Source organism: Gobio gobio, assembly GCF_949357685.1.
Source record: "Gobio gobio genome assembly, chromosome: 6".
NCBI classification, from domain to species: domain Eukaryota; kingdom Metazoa; phylum Chordata; class Actinopteri; order Cypriniformes; family Gobionidae; genus Gobio; species Gobio gobio.
The window spans coordinates 40,851,163-40,871,545 of record NC_137102.1 but is presented as its reverse complement, the minus strand read 5'-3'; the positions used below and the strand labels follow the sequence as shown (position 1 = coordinate 40,871,545).

Here is a 20,383-nt window from a genome sequence, read left to right as displayed (position 1 = left end):
ATTGCCTGCGAGCTTCTCTTCGGGTCTATAAGATACAGCGCGACGGAGTCGCGTGGTTATGACGCAATAGTTAGCCTTTTTTTTTACAAAAACGGCTTCTACGGGGCTATAATGTAAGTAAGATACAAGGTAATGGAGCCTTTTATACATTGTCGTGTTTGTTTAGAAATACATAATGGACGAATGGAGTCTTTAATCGCCTCAGATGTAAAGATATTCACTGTCAAAGTGAGGCCAAAATGAATGGGAGTCAATGGGATGTTAACAGCAGGTGATGGCTTGGTTAGGTACGCTTTCCGGGGGCTGGATTACCCTCTTTTACTGTCTATGGGATTACCCCCTTGCTGTCAAATCGTCTCAGATGTATTAAGGGGTGATGAACTGAGAAATCGACTTTCCCTTGAGCCTTTGATATATAAAAGTTAATCGTGATATAAGAATATCCTGTAAATTTCAGAGCTGAAAACTTCCTTGTTAGTCAAAGAAAAGCTTTTATTGACACCAAGCAGAGAAAACGAGAGCTCTCAGAATATGTCGACCACTGTCATAATAGGATGCAGAAGCACCGCCTCAACTGCTTCTGTAGCCCCGCCCACACGGATTGCGCTACCAAGCTATAAACATGGCGAAGAGAGTAATACATTGTGCTGTGCCTGCTTTTGGAAGAACACAGTCCCTGCATAAGCTTCCTTCGGATTATAATATTAGGAATGAGTGGTTAAACTTTATTTTTAATGAAGTTCCAGCTCACGTGGGGAAGAAATTGCACGTATGTTCATTTCACCAGATTTGTTTGTAAATAAGAGACTGGATTTGCAGACAGGATATTACATGAAAGCATGAAGATAATCACTAATGTGAGTAAACAAATTTTATATGTGTGATAGTATTGCATTGGTAGAGATCCAATACAATGTTACATTGTGTACCTGTCTAACTAAACATAACTACCACTGTCACAGGGCAGCCCAACGTCCCGGGGCTATGTGTTTTCCAGACGGGGATGTGCATTCACTCTCTTGACTTGATGTTTGAAGGAAAAATACAATCGCGGAAGTTTTGCTCTGTCTGCAACGTTGGCGCGCACGTATATCCACCGTTGGGGTGGGCAGAGTAACATATTAATTGCGGGTGGATGAGAGATAAATCATTGTGTTTGTTCCGGTTGCCGTTTGTCACACACTATCAAAACAATGCCTCACGCGTACTCATGTGGGAGCCGAAGCTCATTAAATATGCAAAGCTTATCCAATCCTAGTCGTGGGCATTTACTTCCAACCAAGTCTTCAGTGCGGCACGCCCATCAAAACCGATGGCAGAAAATAGCCTATTACTTATTCATTATGATGTTTTTGAATGTAAAAACCACACGAACGTCACAAGTAGACCTTAGACAACAGTATAAAAAAAAGCCAGTTCATGACACCTTTAAGCGAGGTACGAAGAACGGACCTCTGGTCTAGACTAGAGACACGAGAGTGGATCATATTTGCGAGTTGGCGGAGACAACAAAACATATCAGACCCATTTAAATTCTGCACAGAGTGCTGTATTTCAAAGCGATATGGAGGAGATTGTAATGATAAACGGTTAGAGATTAGACTTTACCAAACCGAAAGGCTTTAGTCAAACTGTGATATTAACGAAATGCTATTGGCTGTTTTAAAAAAGGGGAGGAGCTGCTTACAGCTGGAGCCTTTTCAGGGGAAATTACATCAACACACTGAATAACGCTGCGCATTTCAAGGCACTTCAGTGAGCCTTTAAGATGGAAGAATGCTGTTTTACAGATGCTAGAAACATGGCTTTCAAATTAAAGATTGGTATCAAAGAGCACACCCAGGTTCCTAACTGACGCGGTCAGTACTATGATACAGTCTAAATCCTGACTGGAAATCATCGCAGACACCATTTCTGTCTAAAAAGGAACATCGTTGTGAGAAGCTTTGGGATGTGCTGGAACGGGAGATTCACATGTGCAGTCGGTAAATCTGCAGCAACTGCGTGATGTCAATATGGACCAAAACCTCTGAGGAAAGTTTCCAGCAGCTTGTTGAATCTTTGCCACAAAGAATTAAGGCAGTCCTCGAGGCAAAAGCGGTCCAACCCGGTACTAGCAAGGTGTACCTAAAGTGTCCAGTGAAAGTATATGATAATTATTATCTGAAAATTGACAGATTCAAGCTGAAAAAGAGTAATAACTTAGAGGTGAATGCATTTGTCAGAATACACTGTAAATATAATAAAAATCAATACAGCGGTTCAATTATTTATGTTTTATTTATGATTGTCATTGAAACGTCATTGAAAGGTCAATGGCACATTATTAGAAAAGAATAATCCCAAACTGTATAAATCTGTGCTGAAGAGAGACAGCAGAAGGTTTTAGCGTCCAGTGTGTTGGAACAGTGCAAGCGACTCCAGTGTAAGAGTGTTCTCAGCAGCGGTGGGTCAGTGTGTCCAGTGCAGGTCAGACCCTGGCAGGTCAGTGTGTCCAGTGCGGGTCAGATTATACGGGATGCTGCGCTGTGAAGGCTGATGCAGCTGTTCTGAAGTCTTCTGCTGTTTACTCTGCGTCCAGCGTCTCGGCGCAGGTATCGTCTCACACAGACGCGAGCAGCTGGTGAATCCGCAGAACAGAGTCTCTTCAGAATGCGAGGAGCCCTCGGAGCCGTCTGACATCACGTCTTTGACCTCCAAAACCTGAGGGCCAATTGTGCTCTGAGGAATCACACCAGCTGCCGGCGGAGCGCCTCGGGCATCTAGGCTCCTGCTGAGCTTCAGCTTATGCTTCTTCTGCAAGAAAGACAAAACAAACCGTGATCATTTCCTCACCGATGAATGCTATGAACGCTTCCTGGGTTAAAAAAAAAAAAACAAAGTCTACAGCATTGCATCATGAAGTCAAAAAAACATCCACCATACTTTTCTACTAACTTGACACTGTCCCCACTGCTTAAGGCTGCTGGTTTCTTCTGAACCTCCTGAAATAAAGAGCAACAACAACATGTTTTACTGCAGGAAATGTCAAAGACACTTATGCGTTTGATCACTCAACAACACACATTCATGACAGACAAGGAATCATGAACTGACCTTCGGGCGTCTGAAGGGACGAGAGCGAGGCCGGATCAGAGGCTCTGCGTCTCAGGATCACGCGCTCTTCATCAGACAGCAGCTCTCTGGAAACACCAGGCATGAACTGGGTTAATACAGCACAACACATCATCACATGCTTATGCTGTAGGTGTTCAGAGACACAGGTGATCCTGCAGCATGTACTATGAGATGTTTGTGTCTCGGAGTAGAAGATGTTTGATGTTATGAGTGTAACCGTTGTCTCTGACAGGGTCACAACAGAAGCACTTCTCTCACTCGAGATGCAACAATCTGACAATCTTTTAACGCATGATCTGAAAATAAAGGTCTCTGTAGTGTATTGGTGACTCTGAATGGTGTGGTCTAGAGTAGTGGACTCAATGAAACTCCTCATTCACACGTACAGTAACTAAACCCTGATGAACACGGCTCAGTGAACGGCTGAACAGATGCAGTTCTCTAGCTGTTGAGCACTAATCTTCTCATTATGGAGGTTCATCTGTGACTGTCAAGTTCCTCCACACCAAACTCACTCATCCATGTCTTTATGGACCTTGCTTTGTGCACTGGTGCGCAGTCATGTTGGAACAGGAAAGGGCCATCCCCAAACTGTTCCCACAAACAGTGGGAGCATGAAATTTCCCAAAATGCCTTGCATTAAGAGTTCCTTTCACTGGAACTAAGGGGCCAAGCCCGCCTGTTATGTTTGGGTAAGGATTACACAGACACAGAGAGTTGCATCGACTTATCGTCTCTACTTTTATTTTCACGCCCCTTCCAGACCCAAGTGCACGAACCCATCCATTCGTCAGGCATAACAGAATGCTTCAGCACAATCAAACTTTATGCATCACTGAACACGAACTCAATGCATTCTCTAACAACACTGAAGAGAACACAACATTGCCCCCCGAAAAAAAACCCCACACCATAATCCCCCCTCCACCAAACGTTACACTTGACACAGTGAAGTCAGGCAAGTACCGTTCTCCTGGCAACCGCCAAACGCAGACTCATCCATCGGATTGCCAGACAGAGAACCATGATTGGTCACTCCAGAGAACATGGCTCCACTGCTCTAAAGTCCAGTGGCGGCGTGCTTTACACTGCATCCGACACTTTGCATTGCACTTGGTGATGTGAGGCTTGGATGCAACTGCTCAGCCATGGAAACCCATTCCATGAAGCTCTCTAAGCACTGTTCTTGAGCTAATCTGAAGGCCACAAAAAGTTGAGGAGCTATTGACTCTGCAGAAAGTTGGCGACTTCTGTGCATTGTGCGCCTCAGCATGCGCTGACCCCGGTCTATGATTATTTTACATGGCCTGTTGCTGTTGTTCCCAATTGCTTCCACTTTGTTATAATACCACTAACAGTTGACCATGGAATATTTAGTGGTTCACGAATGGACTTATTGCACAGGTGGCAACCTATCACTGTACCACGCTAGAATTCACTGAGCTCCTGAGAGCGACCCATTCTTTCACAAATGTTTGTAGAAGCAGTCTGCATGCCTAGGTGCTTGATTTTATACACCTGTGGCCATCGAAGTGATTGGAACCCCTGAATACAATGATTTGGACAGGTGTCCCAATACTTTTGGCAATATAGTGTATTTATGCAGTAATAACTATCACTGTTAGCCCTGTATTTCCCATCATCTCAGAGAAGCTGATGGGCCATCAAAAGTAGGAGTCACATGACCAGTGTGGCGTCTCCTCACCTCTCGGGACAGCAGGATCTGTTCATGTCGAGCGCTGGACTCTCACACATCTGACGGTAGTTGACACAGATCAGCAGCGCGAGCAGCATACAGAGGATCAGACACAGCAGGATGTAGCTCTGCCTGTCAGACACCTGCAGAACACAGCAGCAGTATCACCGTCATCATCATCACTGTCACCATGACCTCAAAGCCCGCAGGCATCTAATTGACAGCTGTTCATAATGTGGTGTAGCCTAATTCCTTCCATGATCAGCTGGTAACTCTGAAAATTCATGTTAATAAGGGAATTTGCCCTGATATTTTCACAGATAATTTCTTCTGGTATATTTGTGCTAGCAGAGAATCCTTGTCTCAAAATTTTAGAAGTTTAAGTTTACTGTAACGCAAATGTACTGTACTAGTACTAAACAATTGATATTTTATACAAAACTTGGAGTCTAATTTGCAGTCTAAACCTACAAGAAAATCAAAGCAATATATTATGTTCCAGATGATTGAAGTTGATATAAAATATTTAACAAAAAAAAGTCACAAATTAATACAGTTCTGTCACAATATCAGAATGTCACTAACCCAAGACTGAAAATAATCCTCACAGATGACACGGCACAAAACACACTAGCTCAATATCAATTAATACAGATATAAACAACTTAACTCACAACAATTTACACTTAGTAAATTTAAGACCCAACCTGTGATGGAAATACACATTATATTACATACGTATATGTAATATTTAATAGGCCTCATTCATGAAACACGAGCAGAATGAATTTGTGTGTAAATCGTTCATAAAGCTGTTCTGATGTAAATTTTCGGATTCACAAAAATATCATATTTTGAAAATTTTAGTTGGTACGAAAGAAATTTACAGCTGCTCCCAATCATGTGTAAATGGTGCGTAAAACATTTGAATGTTATGTGTTCTAATTTAGGCAAACTGATGACATTCCACTTTGATACACTATGTACCATAATAATATTTCACGAGTTTGCCCTGTCTTATTTTCCCAACTGTTCAACTTTTGGCTTGTCACGGTCACTTTTTACCCAGCCGTCCAATCACAGTGGAGGAGGGCAGGGACAAATACTACATCGACCAATAGTTCTACTTGTACAACGACTGAACAACAATGGAGGAGTTACTGGTTACTGCATTTTTCAATAGTATTCTTCAAAATGAGATACTAGTAACACATTACTGCCATGGATATTCTGTATCATAGCAACCAAAGTATCTCAGCTGGAAAAAAATGTTGCTGGCAGTTTTCAGAAGAGCACTAGGCATTTTTGGTGTCCATTATAGTGGACACACGATAGTTGAATATTGCTAGGCATATGGCCAATTAGTCTCTTTCGCATTTATACAATATACTGGAGCCAAACCTGAGAAGGAGGTCCAGAAGTTTCCACAGCATTCCTGAACACGTCATTTGCAGTTGTAACTCATGGGCGGGGATTATGCTAATTATGAATGAGCGTGCACGCACACGCCCTATTCACGAATGTTTGGAATTCATTAATTTACACACGTTTAACTACCGAATCCGTGGAATATGAAGCGTTTGTGAATCTGGAGGAGAGTTTTCGTAAAGGTCAATTTTACGTGCCAATTACTCCGAATTAGCTCGTATTTGCAAATTAATGTATTTCATGAATGAGGCCCAATGTGTTTAATGTAAAAAGAAACCAAAATAATCATCCCTGTCATTAATGCTATTTATTATTATTATGATATACAGTGAACTTTTTCATATCAGTAGCAATACCCCATACAAAAAATCCCCACAAAAGCACCGCATCACTGAGATTTTTGGTTGTGTGTTTATTCTGAAGGAATATTCTCATCAGTGTTCTGTCAGCTTTTACATTCTTAAATATGCATATTTTTTATATTTACCCCAGGGTGTTCTTTACCTTTATAAAAGGCTTTTTTAAACCTTATCTACATTTCATGTCAAATTCTTACATTTAATGAATTCAATATTCAATTCGCATTGATCACATGAGAACGGCTTGACTCCAGAATGAACTCTCATGTTACATGAAGTAGAAACATTATGAATGAAACTTACTTGACACCTGCTATCAACATTCTAATGAAGAAAATACGGTTAAATAATGCAGTTGTCAGTGCACATCAGGCTTTTCTAGCAATATTTTTGCCGCCCGTCATGTGTACAGATACTTTTCGTACATGAGACACGCTTTCAAACCCTGACACGCAAGTGATTGCTGTGGTAACGAACAACAATACCGTAATGTGTTGGCGTATATAGTATAACTTTCATTTGAGGAAATCTGTTTATAATAAGCTATTAGGTTTGAAATTATTGGTCCTGCACTGCCTATTGATTTAGTTAATTTGAATGAAAATACATTGCAAGCATCTGATCTATTTTTAGTGGCATTCAGTATAAGGATTTGACTGTTCACAGGTCCCATTCTCTCTTGCGCTGCTGCTTCGCTAGCATCGCCGGCATCGGAAGTTAAGGCCTGTACACACCGGGACGAATATCGCGCGCGCTTATCGCCAGCGTTTTTCGTGCCGTTTTTCGGCGCGTCTTGAGTGTTCACACCCAAGCGATTTCCACTGGCGATGCGCCGAGTGAACGTGCACATTCAGTCGATGCGCTCCCGGTACACAAGATGGTGCTGCGGCACTTTAAGCCTCTGACACTCGCTTGTCACACAGAAGGAGAAGAGAGACAGTATTTACGTGCTTGCCAAAACCATAGACATATTATGTATATGGACAAAACCATTCACACACTTTTTACTAACTGGCAAGCAGCATTAGCAGTTCATCTTCTTCTTTGTCTACTTACTACTTCTTCGTCGTATCAATGTGTGCTCGGCAAGACCGTTTTGTGCTCGAGCGCCACCAAGTCGTGCTTTACTGTCACTTCAGCAACTCCAGGCACGTGAACAAAAGCGCCGATCTCATTGGTCGGACAGTTTTTTACGCGCCGCGTCAAAATAAAAAAACGAACCCGAGGCGTTTTTTTAAAAATGACGCTTTTACGCCTGGCGTTTTGCGCGTCGGTGTGAACACTCACATTGGCGCGCATTGTTTATTCCCGAGGCGTTAAACGTCGGCGATAAACGCGTGCGAAAATCGTCCCGGTGTGAACAGGCCTTTAGGAACGCAGTTTGAGCCAGCAGCTCGAATTAATAAGGCTCTGCCCCTGTGTCCACAGACAATTCACCCTCCTCCACTTCAGGTGAAGGTGGGGGAAAAAAGTCCACTACTTCAAATGACTGCTCTGTTGCAAAGCTACTGGCGTCACTCCAGTCACTTTCCATCTTTGCGAGTCTGACAGCTGTCAATCAATCCGTCACTTCGGGTTTCAGGTGCACGCCCCCACGCCTTCGATTTGTCCCCTCTGGTTGATGTTTGTGTGCTTTCATGAGAAATGTAAGTTTATTTTCCCATTGTTTCTTTGTTTATATTGAGTATCTTTTATTTCCTTGTGTAATTTGAATAGAATTTATCTTTATTGAAGTTTGTGTTTTTGTCTAGAAACCACCCTCACACATGATGTACTCCCTGCTCTGTGGACTAATAAAGTGGTCAAATGTAACTGTCCTGCTGGACATGAAACAGGAGGCCTGCTAGTCTCAGCAGATGGAGAACAGGCGATGAATGAGTACCTCTTGCTGTAGCTGGCTCACGCTGACCGACAGACTGAGGACGAGTTGCGTCACATTCTCCAGCTGACCCTGCAGCACCTGGATGGAGTCCGTCTGCCTCTGGTCCTGCAACAGGAAGAGACGGTTACACAGTGTCCAACAGACAGGAGTCAGTCTCAGTGCTTTAGATGTGCACAAGATGAGCGACCTGCTCCTCGGCCGTTCTGGAGGTGTTCTGCAGCTTGATGATGGTTTTGTTGAAGGCTCTCTGCATCTCCTCCACCTGCTTCCTGTACCTGCACACACAGATTGCTCAATACAGATATCTGTGCTAAACATCCAAAAACTAACAACATAGCAAAAACTAATACTAGTCTAATATACTGAAACCTCATCATAAAAACGAAGTGAATTTTCACTGTTGGAGTCGCACATCTGTGAAGTCCACCGTAAACTTTACTTATTTTATTGTCATGACATGAGGAATCATTAAAATACTGTTTGCTCTTTACTGCAAAAAGAGCAAGCAAGCTGAAACCAGTAGCTTTCTACTTCTTGCAGAATGAGGTGGGAAATAATGTTTGCCAATATATATGTCTGTTTTTTGTGAACAAAACCCCTTTAAGCAGTCTTGTCCATGGAAAGCTTTGTGGGTATACTTACATACTGTGATATAAATTAAAGGGTAAACTCTCTCGTCACATCGCTCAGCCCTGCCGTTATACATATGGAATAATAAACAACGAACTGCAGTGACATCATTTCGAACAAAATTAGGCCAAAATGAAGTTTGTTTGGAGTTTGTTTCTGCAGTTTGAAACAGATCATCAAACCAAACTTTACAACAACAAACAAAAAAGTTCTCTCCGGCTGATAAACACCTCTGAACTCTGATTGGTGGGTGTGGCACTGAGGCTCCGCCTCCTTTGAGGAGAAAATCTTCTCTGATTCATTTCTTCTGTTCAGACGCGAGTAAAAACATGGAACACACTGAGAGCCGCTTTATAGCAGAAACTGAAGATTCTAACTGACACTGTGTATCATGTTTAACACTTTAAGGGCCAGATTTACTAAACAGGGCAAATTAGTGTGAGAGCACAATTCCATAAAAGCGTCGATGGGAGTGGACAGTTCTGCCCGTGATCTACTGACGATGTGCAAATTAGTGAACAGACACATCTTTTTCATAAATGACCAGCACAATCTGAACGTTAGCGTCTGGTTTAAGACGCGCTTTTATGGGGGCGGTAAATAATGGCGCAAAACACCAGTAAATTTACGAGCACAAATCTTTGTAAATCACCTCACGATTCATTTAAATACTCTCCTCCGATACATTTTGCGCCTGAAAGGAAAACTTCTACAAATACATATGCAATAAGGTCAGCTGCAAAAATAACCCTGTGCTAATTTTCAGTGTTAATTTTTCACTGCGTGTCTTTAGTAAATCCTGACAGTAGTTTTTTAAACCGAAAAAAGAGGGTTTGCGCTGGTGCAAGCTGTTAGTTATTCTGTCCCAAAAGCTGCTACGTTAAAGCAATCTACTGTCTAAAGTGCTGTATAAATGAACGTGACGTGACTGGAGAGCTGAATCTCAGAGCTGGCACAAATATATCCACATCACTCTGATCAGATGCTTTCTGAATGGCTTTTTTTTTTCATTTTGTTATTGAGAGAAAAGCGTGCAGCACATATTTACATGTTCATCTAAAAGTGGATGGCGTCAGGATGTTTGCTAACAGTATAATCGCTGCTCAGGTATTTCAAACTTCTGTTTAAGTGAAGAATGAACCTGAAGTTGGTTGTAAGGATCTCGCATCTCGTGCCGAAGCGGATGGGCGAAAGGACTCACCTCTGGCTCAGCTGCTCGAGGTAGCGTCCGCTCAGAGACATGTTCATCTCCAGGGCCTTGATGCGATTGTTCAGCCTCATGAAGACAGACTCTTTCTGACTGGAGCCATGCGCGGGCACCTCGCTGGAGCCGAGCGTTTCGCCGTCAAGTTCCATGTTAGCGCTGCTCTCATCCTCCAACAGCTCCTTGCTTCTGGCCTCGGCTGACTCTACGAACCCATCTGAGGGGTGGGCGGCTTCAGCAGGAGTCAGCGTGACAAGAGACTCATCTACTGTACTAATGGACAAAGTAGGAGTTGAAATGTCATTGTCTAGGCCCGATGTGGCCGAAATCTCAGGATCTCCAGTAGAGCTGGTCACGAGGTCCGAGAGCTTCGCAGGATCAGGATTCTCACCAGACTCAATGCTCTGCGGAGGGATAGTCGCTGTAAGGCACTCGCTGACGGACATCAGCTCAACGGACGGGCGGTCAGTAGAAACCAGCAGATCTGAGGTCAGGCTCGGTGCGAGATCCCACACTACAGACTGAAGCTCTGAAGGGGCGTCTGGAGCCGGCAGGACATGAGTGTGAACGACAGGAATCTCAGTGGGCTCCGTGATTGTGCTCGATGAGGTTATTATGGCCGAAGCGGAGTGAGAGCGCGATTTCTTCCTCTTCTGAAGAGAGGAGCAGTGCTGCAGAAGGTACTCGTGAAGAGAGAGGCCACGTGATTTGTTTGCTCTCTCACCTCCATCCTGCTGGTCTGTTTGGCCCAGTTCTGGCCCAGAGGAATGATCCGGCTCGTCCTCTGCCTTGGGAAGCAGAGTGACAATCTGCTCTGCGTCAGGCTCGGCTCTGACAGGACTGTCTTCAGTGCGTGGAGCATCTTTGTGTGTCGCTGATGAAATGCTGGCGGTCTCTGTAATCCCAGCGACATCCAGCTGATCCACCACTGGCCTGAAAAATAAATTATATGAATATGATATAATATAAAGAACAGTGAGGAACAGAGCCATTTATACTGAAAATAACTGTAAATACTGAAAAGGACTGGATACAGCTCATTTCTCCTGGCCACGCTGTCACATACCCAGAGTGCATCGCTCCAGCAGGGAGAGCCACTTCTGACGCATTCAGACCTTCAGTGGAAGAGTTTCCTGAAGAGCACAAACACAATCTCATTCAAACAGCTGTTTTGTCACTCTGAAAGAGGAGTTGAGCTGTAAGACGTCAGCAGGAATTGATGTCAGAACAGACCTGCGCTCTCTGGCTGCCCGCCGAGCACATTGGCAGCGATGTTGTTCACCATGGTGAGAAGAGCATCTGAAAACATAAGACACCATCATCATCATCATCATCTGTTCAGTGTCTGTAGGGTTTGCTTCATCCCTCAGGATCTCCCGTCCATCTCACTGTAACACTCACTGACCTTTGGCAGAGCCGATCAGATTGGCGGAGGATTTGTCATCTACTGGCACAAAGTCAGGCGGCTGATCTAAACATTCATCAAAAGAAAAAGCACAGTTGGCATGACAAACGTCAGATGGACAGTGAGCGCATGCAGATGATCGTTACCGTAGTCCTGCTCATCATGACTGTGTGTGTGTCTGTCTGACGACTCCGAGTTCAGCTCATACTCCTCCATCATACTGGTGCCAAACACCCTTCAGAAACACACACACACACACACACACACACACACACACACACACACCACAGTTACTTCTGCGGTCAGAAACTACAGGTGAAACCAGGGTTTTCATGCACTGGTCATCTTCTTTCAGACAAATGCCTAATTTGCATATTTAAACATGACATTTCAAAAAGTAATTGTGTGTGTGTGTGTGTGTGTGTGTGTGTGTGTGTGTGTGTGTGTGTGTGTGAGTGAGTGAGTGAGATATAGACCTGATGAAACAGAGTACAGAAGTGAGTGAGTGAGTGAGTGAGTGAGTGAGTGAGATATAGACCTGATGAGACTGAGAGTACAGAAGTGAGTGAGTGAGTGAGTGAGTGAGTGAGTGAGTGAGTGAGATATAGACCTGATGAGACAGAGGACAGAAGTGAGTGAGTGAGTGAGTGAGTGAGTGAGTGAGTGAGTGAGTGAGTGAGATATAGACTTGATGAGACTGAGGACAGAAGTGAGTGAGTGAGTGAGATATAGACCTGATGAGACTGAGAGGACAGAAGTGAGTGAGTGAGTGAGTGAGATATAGACTTGATGAGACTGAGGACAGAAGTGAGTGAGTGAGTGAGTGAGTGAGATATAGACTTGATGAGACTGAGGACAGAAGTGAGTGAGTGAGTGAGATATAGACCTGATGAGACTGAGAGGACAGAAGTGAGTGAGTGAGTGAGATATAGACTTGATGAGACTGAGGACAGAAGTGAGTGAGTGAGTGAGTGAGTGAGTGAGTGAGATATAGACCTGATGAGACTGAGAGGACAGAAGTGAGTGAGTGAGTGAGTGAGTGAGTGAGTGAGTGAGTGAGTGAGATATAGACCTGATGAGACTGAGAGGACAGAAGTGAGTGAGTGAGTGAGTGAGTGAGTGAGTGAGTGAGTGAGTGAGTGAGTGAGTGAGATATAGACTTGATGAGACTGAGGACAGAAGTGAGTGAGTGAGTGAGTGAGTGAGTGAGATATAGACTTGATGAGACTGAGGACAGAAGTGAGTGAGTGAGTGAGTGAGATATAGACCTGATGAGACTGAGAGGACAGAAGTGAGTGAGTGAGTGAGATATAGACTTGATGAGACTGAGGACAGAAGTGAGTGAGTGAGTGAGTGAGTGAGTGAGTGAGTGAGTGAGTGAGTGAGTGAGATATAGACCTGATGAGACTGAGAGGACAGAAGTGAGTGAGTGAGTGAGTGAGTGAGTGAGTGAGTGAGTGAGTGAGTGAGTGAGTGAGTGAGTGAGTGAGATATAGACTTGATGAGACTGAGGACAGAAGTGAGTGAGTGAGTGAGTGAGTGAGTGAGTGAGTGAGTGAGTGAGTGAGTGAGTGAGTGAGTGAGTGAGTGAGTGAGTGAGTGAGTGAGTGAGATATAGACTTGATGAGACTGAGGACAGAAGTGAGTGAGTGAGTGAGTGAGTGAGTGAGATATAGACTTGATGAGACTGAGGACAGAAGTGAGTGAGTGAGTGAGTGAGATATAGACCTGATGAGACTGAGAGGACAGAAGTGAGTGAGTGAGTGAGATATAGACTTGATGAGACTGAGGACAGAAGTGAGTGAGTGAGTGAGTGAGTGAGTGAGTGAGTGAGTGAGTGAGTGAGATATAGACCTGATGAGACTGAGAGGACAGAAGTGAGTGAGTGAGTGAGTGAGTGAGTGAGTGAGTGAGTGAGTGAGTGAGTGAGTGAGTGAGTGAGATATAGACTTGATGAGACTGAGGACAGAAGTGAGTGAGTGAGTGAGTGAGTGAGTGAGTGAGTGAGTGAGTGAGTGAGTGAGTGAGTGAGTGAGATATAGACTTGATGAGACTGAGGACAGAAGTGAGTGAATGAGTGAGATATAGACCTGATGAGACTGAGAGGACAGAAGTGAGTGAGTGAGTGAGTGAGATATAGACTTGATGAGACTGAGGACAGAAGTGAGTGAGTGAGTGAGTGAGTGAGTGAGATATAGACTTGATGAGACTGAGGACAGAAGTGAGTGAGTGAGTGAGTGAGTGAGTGAGTGAGTGAGATATAGACCTGATGAGACTGAGAGGACAGAAGTGCTCCGAGCCGAAGTGTGACAGCAGCTCCACCTGAAACAACACAACACTGATCACGTGTGTGAAAGTCAACCTTACCTTCAGCCCTCACATGCTGAAACTAGATTCATCAACAGATGAAGAAGCAGCTGAAGCAAAACCAGAACAAACACACACACACACACACACACAGGATAATGATTTCAGCCTTTGAGAAAAGAGCTTGTGTGTGTGTGTGTGTGTGTGTGTGTGTGTGTGTGTGTGTGTGTGTGTGTGTGTGTGTGTGTGTGGACGGCAAACCCAGCTCAAGCCATTCACACAATCTAACCTTGATGTATCTGGTGAACATCTGATGCAGGAGAAGAAGAGAGACAGAGAGAGAGCTGAGAGAAGGGCCGATGGGACAGCAGAGCTCACACTCTTGCTCACACTCACCTTGACGAATTTGGCGAACAAATGCTCATCCAGAGGGAAGCTCTGCACCGTCCGCTCGTCACGCGCATGGAACGTCCCCAGCTTCACCCACTTCTTGTTTGGATACCTGAGTACAGACAAGCCATGAAACATGCATTCAAAAAGAGAAATATTAAGACTATTAAGTGGCAGTAGCACTTTAATAAAGCCCAGAGCTGCCGACCTGTCACTGATGGACACCAGGAAGTCTTTTGGGTTTGAGGAAAAGATCTCAAAGTTGGCGATGTCCAGCTGCTTGACCTGAATGGGTTGACAGAGCTCGATGATGAACCTGCCGAACACACACAGACATTCACCGCAAGTGACCTTTTTTCTGTTTTCTCAGAGCCGTGTCTCTGACAACACATGAGCCCTGAAGCCAGATCACTTTTACTTGCTTCCTCACAAAAGTTTGTCAATTGTATGTGTTTTAAGGCTTCCCCGTTTGAACATTGAAGCGATTTAAGACCATCGTATGTGAGACCAACTCTTTCATTAATGCATTCAAATAAATGTCATGTAGGCCTACTGTGTTAATGAATCTGTATCTGATGTACAACAGAAATCTGTAAGAAATGTTACAATCCCTAGACAATAACTGCTGAAAGTAAGCGGTTTCCGTCAAGTATTTTAAAATCACAAAGAAATTCACTTTTTCATAAAAATAAAAAAAATACCACCAATCGTAATCGAGGTAAAATGTTCAATTAATCGAGATTTAGATTTTAGTTCAAATTGTCCAGCCCTACATGGCAACATATAACAGTTTTCAGTTGTGCTTGACGACAGATATATAAATCAGCTGACCAGATCTTGTTATTGCAGGGATTCAGCATGTACATGTCCATGTTCTCCATCAGGACTGCTGAAGTGCTCTGGAAACACAAACACAGCCGGTTCATCACACTCCACCCATTCTCTCAGTTACACTCAAACCCTCAGTGAACATACTCATATAGAGCAGTAATTGATGTGTAATTTATATACAGTACAAAACAATCCTGGTGTCAGACTAGAGATGGAAATATCTGTAGATCAGCGTTAGTGTCATGAGTGCCTGCGGATGGAGAGCTCTGCTGCGGTACCTTGGACTCGGGGTTGGAGGACATGATCTTGGCTCCACACTCCACCGAGGCGTAGTTGGTGATGGTCTGCTGAAGTTTCTTTCCGTCGGGAGCGTGAGCCGTCACCTGACCTGACGGACACAAACAGCCGTCAGCGAGAGCAGCTCCTGCACCTCAGCGGCTCCGTCAGAACACTACTCACTCTTCTCCGTCTCCATCATGATCTTGGTCCACTCGTCGAAGGTGGGGATCTCCTGGTCTCGGCTGGGCACTGAAGGGTCCGAGTCTGCGGATGCCTGTAATCAACAGATCCAGGTGATGAGCACTGAGAGAACTGATCCACTCTGAGAGACTTCAGACTCACTAATCAATCATTCAGAGCTCAACGATAAACGCTCGGTCACTCCATCAGAACCATAACATAAAGTGATAAAAAACGCTCTAAATGTGGAAGAATATCAGACTCCACAGCCAATCAGAATCCATCCTGCTTTAAAGAGCTCTGGCATTTAAAGAGACAGTTATAATTATAATAATAATTACAATTATAATACACTACAGTACACCATAGGGTACACTAACTACACTACAATAAACTATAGTACAGTACACTACACAACATTACACTGTAATACAGTACTTACAATACACACTAACCCTAACTTTGTGCAGATAGAAGACTGCCACATTACGGCGTGAGATCTTCGCTGAATTAACAGAGCACACACTTTAAATCTGCAGCACTGCAGTGAAGTAGACTGCATATTTGTACATTTTGCATGCATTATATGTTGAATTACGTTTAAAAAAAAGACACCACAGAGCGTGACGTCGTATTAAAAAAAAATGTAACACTGAAAAACAGATCTTCTGCATGCTCAGAGTTTGTCCGTGGCTTTAAGGGAGCTTCACCTGATCTTTCTGGACGAGGGAGGCATTACTCCGTTTCCCAGTTTGGTCTTTGGCGGGTTTTCTCGTCTCACGGACACTGGCGTTCTCTTGAACCGCTGGAAAACTTCCATGACAGACAGACACAGATGAGGAACACATAAAACAACCTTTAAAAAAAACAGACTGAGAAGGAACCAACATGCAGGGCTGGGGAGTAACGAAATACATGTGACATAGTTACGCATTTAAAATACAAAATCTGAGTAATTGTATTTCATTGCAGTTACATTTTAAAAGTATTTTAGATTACCAAAGTGATTCTGAATCCTTTGATGATTGTGATTAAATTCCTTTCATTTAATTTAAACATTAATGTAAACTGTAACGGGCAATAATGTAAACAGCAATTGGGGATTCTCAGACTCTGACAGTCTGCAAAAGCATCTTAAGATACAGTTCTGCTCATAAGTTTCAAACCCCTTGCAGAAAATGCAACATTTGAATAATTTTAACAAAATAAGAGGGTTATTTCACATAATAACAGATGTTTACATATACTCCACAAGACAAAAAGACTGAATTTATACAAATTGCCACATTCAAAAATGTGCAAACCCTTGAATCTGAAACTGTCTGTGATTACCTGATGATCAACGATTGTCTTCATGTTTCATGTTAAGTCATTTGTTTAGGTCAATGCGACTTTATCTTACAATTCTGATATAATCAATACAATTTTCTTCTGAGAATTGTGAGATATAAACGTGCAATTGCGAGTTATAATGTCCAATTATGGGAAAGACTGATTTTTTTTCTCAGAATTGCGACTTTAATAAAAAAAAAGCTGAAAATGTAATTGCGACTTTTAATTTCAGTATATTATAGAACGCAATTCTGACTTTATAACTTGCAATTAGGAGTGGGGAAAAAAAGTCAGAAATCTGAGATAAAAAGTCACAATTATTTTATTTTTATATTTAGTGGCTTCCATAAAACGCAATGCATTAAGACCAGGGGGTGAAAACTTTTGAACAGGATGATTTTTAAAGATCTTTTTTGTTTTGTTTAGTACTGCCCTTCAGAAGCTAATAACTACATGTTTCAAAAAGAGAACAATTCACCCTGTTCATCCAATTCAAAAAGTTGACACACCCAGGATCTTTCTTGAGTGTCTTGATTTTTTTTCTTCTTCTTTTTTTCTAAGATTGTCTGCATTTTTTGCTTCAAGAAACTGATATTGTTTAAAATAATATGCAGAGGAAAACCAAGTCCTATGTTTGCGTTACATGCCTTTTTAATATTACAAAGTACTTAGATTAAGTTACAAAACTTGTCCAATCTAACAAAATACATTACAAATTACTTTTTGCATGTATTTTGTAATCTGTAGTGAAATACATTTGAAAAGTAACCTTTCCAACCCTGCCAACATGGATCTGATCAATGTTCACAGATCACCTGATCCGGTTGAGTGGTGTATGAATGTCTCTGCCTTCAGTACCTGGGAAGCGTCTGGTCGAGTGTCAGGTGTTCTGCAGCATCACACGCATCTGTGCTGAGGCTTTCAGTAGAGCAGGAGTCCGAGGCGCCACAGTCCCTGAGAGAAACATCACACATCAGCACAGCTCAACACCAGACCAGTCCGGATCTCCTGAGCAGAGTCTCCAAGTGTCTCTCCTCATCATATGTGTCCATTAGGGATAAGAACTTTCAAACCCATCATTCAATGGCTGTCTTGATAAACTTGATTACAGTTATGTCAATTTCTTTGGATCTAAATTGTATTTCTACTTCTTTACATTCTACAAAGTGTTGACTACTTTAATTTAAATTCGCTTTAGAGGCTAATGAGTGAATGCTGAGGCCGGAGTGCCACTGACCGGTAGGAGCCACACTCTGAGGATCCGGACACATGAGGACCGGTACTGACGGGAACGACCTCCGGGATCTGTGAGGAAGACGAAGACGAAGACTCCACTTCATTACTGTCAATCACCAGCTGCCAACACAAAACCACACGTTACACGTGACCTCAGACACGTGAACACGCATCACAACAGCTCTCTGGCGTGGTTCAGACCTGTTTGTCATGATGAGAGCTCAGTGTCTGCTCTGAACAACGGCCCTGTGGTACAGCAAACCTGCATAGAGAAGCGGGTTCATCTCAGAAAGCATAAAACATTTCAGTACAGCACATAAACAAAATCTCACATGAACCTCGATTTGTGTGATATCAACTTCAGATATTATAGTATAATTTATGTTTAGTATAGCACATTCTGTAACTAATAGATGTTGATGTTTTGAAGAAATAATAAGTGAGTGTCTCTTTAAAGACAGACTGACCTCTGACCTCAGGTCTCATCGTGTCCCAGTCAATCTAAAGTTCATCATGAGTCAGTCACACACATTAACATATAAACCTCTAACGTTACTGATCTGCCATGACATTTACATTGTGCTCCGAGGTATTTCAAATACCATTAAAGAGTCCATTGTATTATTGTGGTGTTTGTGTAGTCTTATCACATGAACACAGTTTGTAAACACAACACACACAGATGGATAATGATAATGAGAGTCCCGCACCAGTAGCAGAGCAGCAGCAGCTCGATCTTCATCATCCACCGGCGGCAGAACGGCACATTATTCCCCTCTTCTGTGGATCAGCCCTCGCGAACAATCGATAAACAGTCGCGACTCTCCGGTTTGTTTTTAAGTGACGTGTGAGAAACCGATGAACTTTACACTTTCACCGCTTCGACACACACACTTACAGCAGGAGACATTAATACTCTTAAAAGCATTATAAATTAAATGTATTATCTATCTAAATGTATTGCCACTTGAAATACAAACGAGGATCTGTCTCTATATATATTTTTTTTAAAGAGAGCATGTATGATTATCAATAACACGCACATTGGCTCGTCCTATCCAGCGCAGAGAAAAGAAACATGCATCACGTGACCGAGCAAAAATAACCCACAGCAAAATAATGACATTCAGAAACTTAAAATCGCGGTCAGAAATTAAGGTAAACTGTAGAAATATTATTTCGATCCCACAGCAACTGTCCCGCCCATTTTATATGTTCTTTCGCTCTTCCTGGATTCATTCTCCTTCTTCTGGTGTTTAACGGAGGTTGGCATACCAACTTAAATGGCACATTCCCGCCACATACTGGATAGGAGTGTGCTCGGTAAACAATAAGACAGGCATATTTACATAATAATAATAATGATAATAATAATGATAATAATAATAATAATAATAATAATAATAATAATAATAATAATAATAATAATTAAACACAATCCTAAATTCTATTGTCTTGTTTCTTTTAACCCTCAAGCAGCATTCGAGACAAATGTGGGCAAAATCATTTAGATTTCTAATTAATCTTTAATCTGAGCAGCTAAGACTTGGCTACTTTTTCTGCGTTTGCCTGCACACAAAACAATTGGATCTGTTTTTTGATAGAAATAAATGATCTATCACCTACTTTTTCTTTTCCTTAGGCTATAACATGGTAATATTTGTCTGTAAGCATATTTTGGCATCTTAGTCTCACCCAACACAAATGGTTTTCAAGACACCATTGTAACGGGTGATAAAATCTAAAACTTAAGAGGTTAATTTCGTTAAAACATTCGTTCAGCCTATAGTGCAGCAATTATTGGGTGGCTATTGATAGCCTATTTTATTTTTGCTTTTTCATTTTTATTATATACCATTATATGTCACCAGATGTCACCAAAGTCACCACATTTTTAGGTTTTGGCTCTCTGATCTTCCTGGAATTATTTATTTTATTGAAGTAAAGTAAATATTAAATTTAACATAAAAAGTAGATTTTACATTAAAAATATGGTACTTTTAGAGGTAAATATATTTTTAAAAATTTCCAAAAATGGCATAAATTGATAGATTGTATTGAAGACAATGATATATTTAAAAAGAAAAACTTGGGATCACACCTGAGA

The 20,383-nt window shown here is 42.3% G+C and overlaps 1 protein-coding gene across 5 annotated transcripts; it reads right to left on the bottom strand.

Moving 5' to 3' along the window:
* Positions 1-2,256: 2,256 nt before the first annotated feature.
* On the bottom strand, positions 2,257-19,537 carry LOC307127451 (SUN domain-containing ossification factor). Of its 5 annotated transcripts, none has more exons than XM_079818669.1 (23): positions 18,987-19,520; positions 18,478-18,538; positions 18,278-18,396; positions 17,899-17,994; positions 16,419-16,521; positions 15,709-15,802; positions 15,528-15,637; positions 15,250-15,317; positions 14,627-14,734; positions 14,425-14,530; positions 14,318-14,338; positions 13,988-14,043; positions 11,868-11,956; positions 11,722-11,787; positions 11,550-11,615; positions 11,383-11,449; positions 10,314-11,249; positions 8,670-8,757; positions 8,483-8,587; positions 4,823-4,956; positions 3,097-3,182; positions 2,938-2,984; positions 2,258-2,796 (listed from the first exon to the last, which is right to left on the bottom strand). In XM_079818669.1, the coding sequence occupies exons 1-23, from the start codon at positions 19,019-19,021 to the stop codon at positions 2,452-2,454; spliced, it is 3,006 nt and encodes a 1,001-aa protein (XP_079674795.1). In that variant the 5' UTR covers positions 19,022-19,520; the 3' UTR covers positions 2,258-2,451. The 5 variants fall into 5 exon arrangements, with proteins under 5 accessions (XP_079674796.1, XP_079674795.1, XP_079674797.1 ...); XM_079818668.1 differs by having other exon boundaries at positions 2,284-2,796; positions 2,926-2,984; XM_079818670.1 differs by lacking the exon at positions 14,318-14,338 and having other exon boundaries at positions 2,257-2,796; positions 2,926-2,984; positions 18,987-19,537.
* Positions 19,538-20,383: the final 846 nt, after the last annotated feature.

Bases quoted from the DNA above. Each gene is read 5' to 3' on its own strand.
- LOC307127451 (XM_079818668.1), bottom strand. From the start codon at position 19,021: ATGATGAAGATCGAGCTGCTGCTGCTCTGCTACTG. The intron at 14,339-14,424 runs GTGAGTGTGAGC...CTCCTGCATCAG, and splicing joins TGTTCGCCAAATTCGTCAAG to ATGTTCACCAGATACATCAA. The intron at 11,250-11,382 runs GTATGTGACAGC...TTTATTTTTCAG, and splicing joins GCTGGAGCGATGCACTCTGG to GCCAGTGGTGGATCAGCTGG.